The sequence below is a fragment of the Schistocerca serialis genome, chromosome 8 (assembly GCF_023864345.2).
Source record: "Schistocerca serialis cubense isolate TAMUIC-IGC-003099 chromosome 8, iqSchSeri2.2, whole genome shotgun sequence".
Taxonomy (NCBI): Eukaryota; Metazoa; Arthropoda; class Insecta; order Orthoptera; family Acrididae; genus Schistocerca; species Schistocerca serialis.
In genome coordinates this window covers 610,758,356-610,770,490 of record NC_064645.1, presented here as the reverse complement: position 1 = coordinate 610,770,490, position 12,135 = coordinate 610,758,356, and the positions used below count along the sequence as shown (strand labels likewise).

The 12,135-nt window shown below is 38.7% G+C and overlaps 1 protein-coding gene across 1 annotated transcript in view; it reads left to right on the top strand.

Moving 5' to 3' along the window:
- The window catches only part of LOC126417162 (dynein axonemal heavy chain 2), a 959,377-nt gene that overhangs the window by 905,973 nt on the left and 41,269 nt on the right, over positions 1–12,135 (top strand). The window contains 2 exon segments of the mRNA XM_050085060.1: positions 5,769–5,960; positions 11,766–11,950. Coding sequence (XP_049941017.1) covers positions 5,769–5,960; positions 11,766–11,950 — 377 coding nt within the window.

The window sequence follows — 12,135 nt, the reverse complement described above, 5'->3', positions numbered from 1 at the left end:
TAAGTAGATGTAGGCTGTGCCCATTATTGATTGGTTATCAACTGCAGATTAAAACTGAAGAAATTGCAGATGAGACCTCAATACACGGAGAGAACAAAAGTAGTGGTGAGGTTCATTGGTAACATTAGGCAATGAGTGACTGAAATAAGAGAAAGAAATACAATAGAAGATGAAAGTGTAGTTTTGAAAGAGGAAATAATGAAGGCAGCAGAGCATAAAATAGGCAAAAATACAAGTCCCAGCAGAAATCCTTAGATAACACATGAGATATTACATTTAATCGATGAAAGGAGAAAATATAAAAATTCACTAAATAAGGCAAGTGAAAGGGAATGCAGAAATCTAAAAAGAGAGCTAACCGAAGGTGCAAAATTCCTAAGTAGGCATTATTAGAGGACAAATGCAAAGATGTAAAGCATGCATTATTAGGGGAAAGAGATGCTGCCTAATTGAAAAGACCTTTGGCAGAAATAGAAACAGCTGTATAAAAATTAAGATCGTAGATGGCAAATCAGAACCAAATAATGAAAGGAAAACTAACAGGTTGAAAGAATGTAGAGAAGAGCTACACTAATGAAATGAAGTTGAAGATAATGTTGTAGAACCAGAAGAGGAAGTAAATGAAGATGAGACAGGATATATGAAATTATGAGAACTGGACAGAGTACTGAAAGATCTAAGTGGAATCATGGCCCTTGGGGTAGATGACATTCTTTCTAATCTGGGAGAGCAAACCATGACAAAATTATCCCATCTGGTGTGCAAGATAGGTACAGTTGGTGAAATACCCTCAGACTTCAAGAAAAATATAATATTTCTAATTCTGAAGCAGATTGGTGCTAACAGGTGAGAATACTATCAAACCATCACTTTTATCAGTCATGCCTGACAAATATTGACAAAGAATTATTTACAAAAGAATGGAAAAATTGACAGAAACCTTGTGGAAAATCAGTTTGGATTCTGGAGACATCTAGGAACACACAAATCAATACTGACCCTATGAATTATCCTGAAATGTAGGTTCAAGAAAGACAGACCTATTTTAACAGTACTTGTAGATCTACACACAGCTTTTGCCAATGTTGATGGAACTACACTCTTTGAAGTTTTGAAGGAAGCAGCAATAAAATGTAGAGAGTGAAAGGTTATTTAAAACTTATGCAGAAACCAAACTGTATTTATAAGATTTGAAGGCCATGAAAGAGAAGACATAGTTGAGTAAGGAATGAGAGAGCTCGGAGCCTATCCCCGAAGTTATTCGGTCTGTACATTGAGCAAGCTGGAAGGAAACCAAGGAGAAATTTAGAAAGAGAATTGAAGTTTGGGGAGAAGAAATAAGAGCTTTGAGAATCGTAATTGCGTCAAACTTGGAAGAGCTGTTGAATGAAATGGATAGTGTCTTGAAAAGAAGTTATAACCTGAACCTTATTAGAAGTGACACAAGGGTAATGGAATGTAACCAAATGAAATCCAGTGATACTGAGAGAAATAGACTAGTAAATGAGACACTGAAAGTAACAGATGAGTTCTGCTATTGACCAACCAATCCATATTATAGATGTACAGTTGAGACCCTATGTCATCTCACTCAATGTACTGAGTTTGAGTTGATGGGGGTGAATGAGCAGGAAGCACACACAATAATAAGCTGTTTACAGTGTGCTGAAAAGAAATCTCAAAACCTCTTACCTGTGTGATTAACTGCAGCGTTAGAAAAAACATTTATCCAGCTGTTCTAAAAATGAGTGTTGTGAACGATAGACAAACACGAGGAGCATTCAGTAAGTAATGCAACACTTTTTTCTCTGCAGATATTGATTGAAAAAAGCAGAATTGTTTGTGGGATGTCGTGAAGTATTCAAGCTTCAGCACCTATGTTTTCATGAAGTTCTGATAGATGGCGGTGCTGTACATAGCCTTCAAAATGGCATCTGTAACAGAGGTACATTCCAAGCAAAGAGCTGTCATTTAATTTTTCTTGGTAGAGAATCAGAATGTTGTAGATATTCATAAGTACTTGGAGAATGTCTACCGAGACCTGGCAGTGAACAAAAGCATGGTGAGTCATTGTGCGGGGGCTGTCACTATCACAACAAGAACATGGAAACCTGACTGATCTCCAACATGCCAGCTGGCTGCACACAGCTGTGACTCCGATAATGTTGCAACATGTGGATACTCTCATTCGAGGGGACTGATGGATCACAGTCAAACACCTCACAGCTCGACTGAACATCTCTGTTGGTAGTGCTGCCACACTCATTCACCAGTTGAGGTACTCAATGTTGCATGCCTACTGGTTTCCTTATTACTTAACATAAGACCATAAAGACCAATAAAGGACCGTCTGTCCAGAACTGCTTGTGCATTACAAGGAGGATCACAACAAATTTTTTGGCGAACATTGTCACAGGTGATGAAACATGGGTTCATCATTTTGAACTGGACTGTTCTTCCTCATCCGCCCTACAGCCCAGATCTTGTACCTTCCAACTTCCATCTTTTTGGCCGGATGAAGAATGCACTATGTGGGAAGCAGTATATGTATGTTGGGGAGGTTATTGATGCAGCAAGATGTTGGCTCTGACATCGACCAGTAGAGTGGTACCGTGCAGGCTTACAGGCTGTCCCAAAAAAGTGGAATAAGGCCGTCACGGTGAATGGAGATTATTTTGAAAAATAGGGTTTTGTAGCCAAAAGATGGGGAATAACACTGTTTATTGGAATCCTGGATGAAACCAACCTGCTTTCAGAAAAAAGTGTTGCATTACTTAATGAGTGCCCCTCATATCACTAATAACTACATCTACTAAAATATTCGAAAGCATTATTCTCTCCCAGCTTAGTGCCTTTTCACAAAATACAAACAGCTTGTAGATTCTAAGCATGGCTTTAGAAAAGGGCAAAGTAAGACCACAGGAGTTTACACAATAACTCTATGAGGAATACTGGTTGTTGAACCAGAGGACGCAAACTGAAGCTATATTTTAGACATGACAAAAACTTATGACACAGTAACCCATAGGTTTATTCTAAAAATACTGAAGCCATATGGTATCGGGGAGCCCTTTGTGCATTTTATAGCAACATACCTGTTGAACCATAAGTAGTGCACTAAACTGTCATATGCATTAGCTGAAAAAATTACAAATGTTCAACTTATCGGTGAAACAGTAATACAAGGTGCACCTGTGCACCAAATCCTTGGTTGCTTTCCTTTCAGATATATATATTAACAACATTGTACAAGGCATTAACTCTCTTATTATATCCTACGCAGACGACACCTCAGTCTTATTCTAGGGTAGGAAATTAATGAGGTAGACTCTAGTGGGGTAACAGAATTAACAAAATATTTAAACAATCAGGGCCTCAGGGTGAATGTCACAAAGTCTGGATTATTGGCTTCCAAACCAGACACTTCTCATCCCACTGCTGTAAATAATGTGTGTAACATCTCAGCAATAGACACTGGCAGCTGTAAATTTCTTGGTGTGTACACTGATGAAAATCTGCAGTGGACAAACAATTAGGTGGAAAAGTCAGTAGTTAGTATCTCCTTAGCCAGCTTGCAAAGTTAGTTCATAGCCAAATGTTAAAAATTGATGCTATGAACAATTTACCCCTTTCTTAATTATAGGATTGAATTATGGGGCTGTGCTGTTGATGTCCACTTAAAGAGAATATTGCTATTGCAGAAACAAGCAGTAAGACTTATACACAGGGCAAGTCATATAGTCCCATGTCATAAAGTATTTTTACAGCACAAATAATTGATAGTATAATCTTTATAAATATTGTAATTACTTACTGTTTGCATGAGTCGAACAACTTAAGGTATCAAGTGCAGTAGTGTACATGATCGCAACACCAGACCAAATATAAGCACTTTCTGAAAAGAAAAAAACTAAAAATTAAAGCCCATACATCAACAATTTGATTTGGCTTAACAAACTGTCTAATAACATGTAAGGGGATTTGTTTTAACACAAAATTCAAATATTTTCTGATAGAAAATTAATTCCAACACAGTGAATTATATAAGGCATTGCTTGTGATACGAACCAGCATCATATTAGCTGTAAAGCTGTAAATGTATAAAATATATATAAGATGCAACAACTGTTGTATGTAACATATTTTGTAAATATAATTATTGCCATATTATTATTTCTAACATTTGCAAAAGCTATCACTGTTCTGACTTCACGGAAGGAAATGTTAGTAAATAAATAAATAGATAGATGAAGGTAACTGAATTAGAGGAGATATAAAGTGCAAACTGGTAATTACAAGAAAATGTTTCTAAAGAGATATTTGTTAACATTGAATGTCAACACAAGTCTTTTCTGAATAAATTTGTCTGGAATTTAACATTGTACAGGAGTGAAAAGTGGATGGCTCAGACAAGAAGAGAATACAAGCTTTTGAAATATGGTGCTGCAGAAGAATGTTGAAAATCAGCTGGGTTAACTGAAAACTAAGAGGAGGTACTGCATTAAATTGGGGTATGGTGCAACTGACTAAAAGAGGGATTGGTTGATATGAACGGGAATCAAGGAACTGTCAGTTTGGTAATGGAGGGAGAGTGGGGATTAAAAATGGTAGAAGGTGATCAAGGGATGAATGCAGTTCGTAAGTTAAAATATATGTAGTTTACAATAGCTATGCAATGATGAAAAGATGTGCACAGAATACACTAGTGTGGAGGGCTGCATCAAATCAGTATAAGAGTGAAGACCACAACAACAACAGAAATGAGGTTTATAAATGGTTATAATGCATGTTATTTAATGTTTAAACAAAGAAGGAAAAAAATTTAATGTTCTGTTAAAGCTGGGTGCTCCCATTTGTGAGACCATTCATCTTCCACTTAATCTCTGATTTTCTTTTAATTGACTTTCAACATTTAAACAATAGAAGTAGTAGGTTCAATCACTCCCTGTACAGTTGAGGTACTGATTTCTAAACAGTCACTTTAACAAGACTGAACTTGTACCTAATCTTCCAGACAGTGTCCTGCCTTCCCTTTATTAGACTAACAAAAACATACATACAGACACATTGCTGCAATGCTGGGACAGTGTAGGTGCATGCACTTGTGTGCTTTTGTTAGTTTGTTGGATTCAGTTTAGTTCATATCTCTTTCTTCCACTGTATGGTGGGCGTGTAACTTTACACCTTTGTTTGTATTCCATTCTGGACTTTTCAGTCACAGAAGGAATTTCTTCTCTGCAGTGGAGTGGGCAATGTTTTGAAACTTCCCGGAACATTAAAAGTGTGTGCTTCACCGAGACTAGAACCTACGCCCCATGTAGTTGTAATCTGTCAGGAAGTTTGCAGTTAGAGGTTCAACATTTATGTACATGTGCTTGGACAGCCACTGCAGATGATCTGACTTTTGATTTCTAATTAATGTAAGCAAGTCAGGCAGTTATTTACTTTCTTTTTCAGCCTCCTAATATTTTGGTACACTATAGCTCTCATAACCAAAACTTTTTATTATTATTACTAAAACTGCAGTTTCCTTAATCTGTCTCAGTTCTTCCTGCACTCATAACTGTTTAATTTCAATTAATTTTTGTAATTGCTTTCCTTAAATGAATTTTATATTTAGCTAATTTATTTTGGTTGGAACTTCGTTACTGATTTTTTCACTCTATTATTGTCTGTTACTTTGATTAATGTTCTAATAATGGATAACACTTCATTTATTGAAGTGAAACTTCCTATTACTCACTGTGGCTGTCTTTTTTTTTCTTTAGGGGCTGAAGGCAAACTTGAAACGACTTTATCAGCTCATTACCCCTACACAGTTTTCTATTTGCAAGAATCAAACGAAGTATCGTCGACTGCTCTTTTCTCTCTGTTTTTTCCATTCAATTTTGTTGGAAAGGAAAAAGTTTCAACAACTAGGTTGGAATGTTGTCTATAGTTTTAATGACTCTGATTTTGAGGTAAGAAGCTATGATTTAGTAACTAGTCATAAGATAGGTGTTACACTTCTGCTTGAGATACTTCGTAAAGCATTTTGTACCTGTGGTTACAAAAAAGATAATAATTTGGGCATGTTTGTTCAAAATCCATGAGATGTAGTTTATAAGTATTAATTTGCAAACTATTGTTCATTGTGATGATAGTGACAGTTCATTCATTCATTCTTCATTCATTCATTCACTGTATTTAATAGATTCCATCATTGGGATGTGGAACAAGTCATCGTTTACAGTGACAAAAGACAAGGAAGTCATATAAATTTAATTGGTGTTAACAGTTAACTGCGTATATTACTAACACCTGTAACTTTTATGTAATTATTACACAGTGATGTAGAATAAATACTAATTAAGTAACAGCTTTTTTTGTGTAATCCATGTAATGTTCTGTTTCCTGGATCTATTTTTCTCTCTCTCTAGCTAGACAATAAACAAAATAAATTACACTTTTAAGACAAAATACAAATTTAGCAGTAGCAAAGTCCCAAGAAGAATGAGAGCAGGTATGAATTTTAAGAACATACGCATGCCAACTGGAGAAAGTAATATTTATAGAAGGAAAGTCCATGAAGCAGTCAAAATATCAAAGAGTGAGTAAAATTTCAATAGAGGTGATAGCTACAGTCTTCTGTCTTCATGGCTAACCACTATTGCAGAAGTAAACACCAAACCACAGCAAGGAAGGATTGAAAACAACTACCAAGAAATGAATGAGGAGGCACAACAACTATGATATTTATTTATTTTGGACTCCCCCTCTCAGTATTTACTCAAGTACAATGGCCCAGCAATAGCAGCCTGAATATTGTTACCCAGTAACTCCACTTCTCCAAATAAATGTGTGGGAACATTGTATTTTATCAGTGAACATGACATCGTCTTTCAGCAGTTTGGACATCTAGGGACACCAGTGGAATCTGGAATAACATACAACCATTGATGAATTCTTCTTGGGTTATTAGCCGAGTGGTGGTGTCGTCTTGTCACAATGTTTCGATGAGTTTCGTACCCATCATCTTCTGGCAAAGTGTCAGGATGCTGCATATCTATATAGTTGCTTGGCCATTGTCAGCTTCTGTAGGCTGGCCAATCACATTCCTCCGGAAGGGGGTACTGCATCGGTGGTAGTGGGGTAGTCCTCGGCGTGGCCTGGTGTCGAGACCCGGTGGCTATCCAATCTGTCCGCGAACGCCAGTGCCTTCAGATCGGAGCATTCCTGATGTATTTTGTCAATTGTTGGATTCCAAGCTGCACTGAGCTGAAAACCGCTATCCCTGTTTACTAAATTGTTGTGCAGACATATCTTCACTGCCTTCTTGAAGATCAAGTCTCAGAAACAGTTGGCACTGCACTGCTTCTTTGTTTTTTCAAATTCGAAGATGTGTCCCTTGATAATTCTATGTTCTGCTACCGTGGACTTGTTTGTCTGTCCTAATCAAATGTTCCTGATGTGTTCGGTACTGTGCTGGAAGATAAATTGTTGTGTGTGCCCAACATACGAGGTGCGGCTAGAAAAAAACCGGACTGATGCTGAAAAAAACATTTATTTACAATTATTTACAATTTCATGTTATCTCCTTCAATGTACTCTCCTCCTCGGTCTCTACACCGCTCCATACAAATTTTCCACTGTTCATAGCAATGCTGCAGATCATTTTCGGTAAGTCCATACATTACTTCCGCTGCTTTTTCTTTTACTGCTTCAACAGTCTCCAATCTAGTTCCTTTCAAAGCTGACTTGACTTTAAAGAAAAGAAAAAAGTCACAGGGGGCCAAATCAGGTGAGTAGGGTGGATGATCTAAGATGGGAATGTTGTGTTTTGCCAAAAACGTCTTCACTGACAACGCACTGTGAGCTGGGGCATTGTCTTGGTGAAGGATCCATGACTTTTTTCTCCACAAATCGTTCTGTTTTCTCCGTACTCGCTCACGTAAGGTAGCCAGGACGCTAATGTAGTAATGCTGATTCACTGTTTGTCCCTCTGGTACCCAATCAATGTGCACAATCCCTTTGATGTCAAAAAAGAGCAATCATCATTGCCTTGAATTTCGATTTTGACATTCGTGCTTTTTTTTGTCGTGGAGAACCAGGAGTTTTCCAATGCATCGATTTTGTAAGAAGGTGGGGTCACTTTCAATGTTTTCCAGGATGTCAGAACAAATCATTCTTCGGCGTTCCTTCTGTTCAATTGTGAAACACTTTGGAACCATTTTTGAACACACTTTGTTCATGTTGAAACTTTCATGAAGAATCTGCCTAACACTTTCCTTGTCAACTCCTGTTAACTCAGACACTGCTCTGATTGTTAAACGGCGATCTTGTCGAACAAGTTTACCGATTTTTTCAATGTTTGCATCAGTTTTTGCTGACAATGGTCTGCCAGTGCGAGTGTCATCACTGGTGTCTTCGCGGCCATCTTTAAATCGTTTAAACCACTCAAACACTTGTGTTCGCGATAAACAATCATCGCCGTACACTTGTTGTAACATTACAGACGTTTCACTTGCAGATTTTCCTAGTTTGAAACAAAATTTGATGTTAACACGCTGTTCTTTCTGTACACTCAACATTTTCCGACGCACAGACAAAACGTCAACTACTTAAAACAGACGCCACCAGCAGACTGAGTGCGGGAGGCAGATGAAACTCGAGCAGTAGGAGGAGTGAGAGTCACGTGACAGGCCATGCGACTTTCAGCCTTATTGCATTCGTTTTATTGTTTCACCACTACTAGTCCGGTTTTTTTCTAGCCACACCTCGTAGTTCATCCCACATTCGTACTCAATACTGTAAACGCCTGGTGTCTGCAACCCCAGCTGGCCTTTGGCTGAGCCAAGTATATCTTTGACTTTTTTTGGTGGGTGAAAGATGGTTGTTATTTCGTGCTTCTTTAATATTCTTGCAATCTTGGCTGTCGGCGGTCCAGCAAACGGCAGAAATGCCACACGTTTTTTCTTCTTCTTCTTCTGTTTTCTCCTCCTGCCTTGTCTGCATGCAACTCGTGTCTTATTTGTGTCTTGGTGTAGTCATTCTTTTGGAAGGTTTCCTGCAGATGTGCTAACTCATGCGGCAAACTCTCACTGTCACAGATCGACCTGGCTCTTTGTACTAAGGTGTCAGTACTGAGTTACATTATGCTGGATGGTGGCAGCTCCGAGCATTGAGATATAAGTCCATGTGCGTCTTCTTCCTGTAGACTGAGTGTACCAATGTATCATCTGGATTTTTCTTGATCAAAATATCCAAGAAGGGAAGGCAGCCATTCTGTTCTACCTCCATAGTGAATTTGATTCTGTCATGTATGCCATTGAGATGGAGTAGGAACTCCTGTAGTTTTTCATTGCCATGGGGCCACACTACAAAAGTGTTGTCTACGTATCTGTAGAACACCTTTGGTTTATGGCGGGTGGTGTTCAGTGCCACATCTTCAAAGTGCTCCTTGTACAAGTTGGCAATACCTGGGGCAAGGGGGGAACCCATGGCAACACCATCTGTTTGTTCATAGAATTTCCCACCACTTTTGAAGTACGTTGTGGTTAACATGAGACAAAAGAGTGTGAATGTGTTCTTATCTAAGTGATCTTCGAGTAGAGCTAAGGAATCATCCAGCAACACCCAGGTGAAAAGAGAAGTGACATCAAAGCTGACTAGCTCGGAGTTGCCACCATCCAGCACAATGTAACTCAATACTGAACACCTTAGTACAAAGAGCCAGGTCAATCTGTGACAGCAAGAGTTTGTCTCATGAGTTAGCACATCTGTGGGAAACCTTCCAAAAGAACGGCTACACCGAGACACAAATAAGATGCACCTTGCGTGCAGACAAAAGGCAGGAGGAGAAGCCAGAAGAAGACGAAGCAAAACGTGTGGCATTTCTGCCATTTGCTGGACCGCTGACAGCCAAGATTGCAAGAATATTAAAGAAGCACGAAATAACAACCATCTTTCACACACCAAAAAAAGTCAAAGATTTACTTGGCTCAACCAAAGGCCAGCTGGTGTTGCAGACACCAGGCGTTTACAGTATTGAGTGCGAATGTGGGATGGAATATGTTGGGCAGACACAACAATTTATCTCCCAGCACAGTACTGAACACATCAGGAACGTATGATTAGGACAGACAAACAAGTCCGCGATAGCAGAACATAGAATTATCGAGGGACACACCTTCGAATTTGTAAAAACGAAGAAGCTGTGCAGCGCCAACAGTTTCTGGGACTCGATCTTCAAAGAGGCAGTGATGATACATCTGCACAACAATTTAGTAAACGGGGATAGTGGTTTTCAGCTCAGTGCAGCTTGGAATCCCGCAACTGACAAAATACGTCAGCAATGCTCCATTCTGAAGGCAGCGGCATCTGCAGACAGATTGGATAACCACTGGGTCTTGACACCAGGCCGTGCTGCGGTCTCCCCCACCACCACCGATGCAGTACCCCCTTCTGGAGGAACGTGATTGGCCGGTGTACAGAGGCATACAATGGCCAAGGAACTATATAGATATGCAGAACACAGCATCCCAACACTTCACCAGAAGATGACGGGTAGAAAACTCATCGAAACATTGCGACAAGACGACATCACCACTCGGCTGATAACCCAAGAAGAATTCATCAGTGGAATATGCCGAGAAAGACTGTAATCGCAAACATACCACCAGATTGACTGAATTGTCAACCATTAAAGAAGTTTGAAGAGGAGTGTGACACATACATTGGAAACTCCCAGTTGAAATACCAACAGTGCAAGGAAAAGATACATTACTACTTACCATAAAGATGAGATGTTAAGTTGCAACAGGCACAGTGAAAAGACACTTACACATTAGCTTTTGGCCATAACCTTCATCAGAAAAAGAAAGAGAAAGAGAAACACACACACATTCATTCATATAAGCAAGCACACTTCACACACACATGACCATTGTCTCTGGCAGCTTGCACCAGAATGTATTCTGGTAAAAGCTGCCAGAGGTGACAGTCAAATGTGCGTGAGGTTTGCTTGCTTATATGAATGAATGCATGTGTGTTTCTCTTTCTTTTTCTGATGCAGGCTGTGGCCAAAATCTAATGTGTAAGTTTCTTCTAATTGTGCCTGTCTGCAACTTAACGTGTTATATTTACAGCAAATAGCAATCTATTTTTTCCTTATATTATTAATATGACGCATCCTAATGACTCAGAAGATTCTGTCAACATCAGGGCCATCAGCCAGACAATGGCATAGCATTTCACCATGATTACTGCTGTTGCCAGCAATGATCTGGGCATCCTGTAAATACTGGCTGGGCTTCGAGAGCAATAATGTTGAGCCTTATAACTCCCCTTCCCCATGTTGGAGCTGGATTCAGCAATATCAGAGGCGGTGATACTGTGCCTGGTCTCACACAAATCAGGTAGAGCAACTGCTGCAGCAACTTAGACCAAATTCCAAGGAAATCTTTGTAGAATCTTTAATAATGGCATACAAGCTTATTTCCCAGATAATGGAGAGAGGAAATTTTGAACATCTTCCACACACCAAGAAATGAAAGAAAAAAGTTGTTTTCGTGGAAAACATGTATAACTTTCTATGTGTATTTATTAGTAGTGCTAGTTGACCTTTTACTGCTATTCATTGCAGGAAACACCGCATTTAGAGTGGAAAATTGTCAGAAATATATTTTTTCTTTGCTAATTAATGTATTTCAGGCTTTAATTGCTTATAAGAATAATTATACATGCATAAATGAATGAAAACTGGTAGTTTTATTATTTTAAATTAGGTTTCTGAAAATCTGTTACAAATATACCTGGATGAGTATCCGGAGACTCCTTGGGATGCACTAAAGTATCTCATTGCTGGAGTTAATTACGGTGGTCATGTGACTGACGACTGGGATCGTCGTCTGCTAACTACCTACATTAACAGATATTTTAATGAGGATGTTCTTACCAATGATTTATACAGGTATGTAAAGAAGCAGTCATCAGAACATTTTATTCCAGTTTTTTCTTTCACCAATACGTGAAACAATTCTGTTTTGATTTTATTTTATTTCTTTACATTGTTTTGTGTGGAGTCATCACTATGATGACTTTTGCAAATGCCATACATTTGGGTCTTAATGTTACAAGTAGTAATTAAAAGAAACA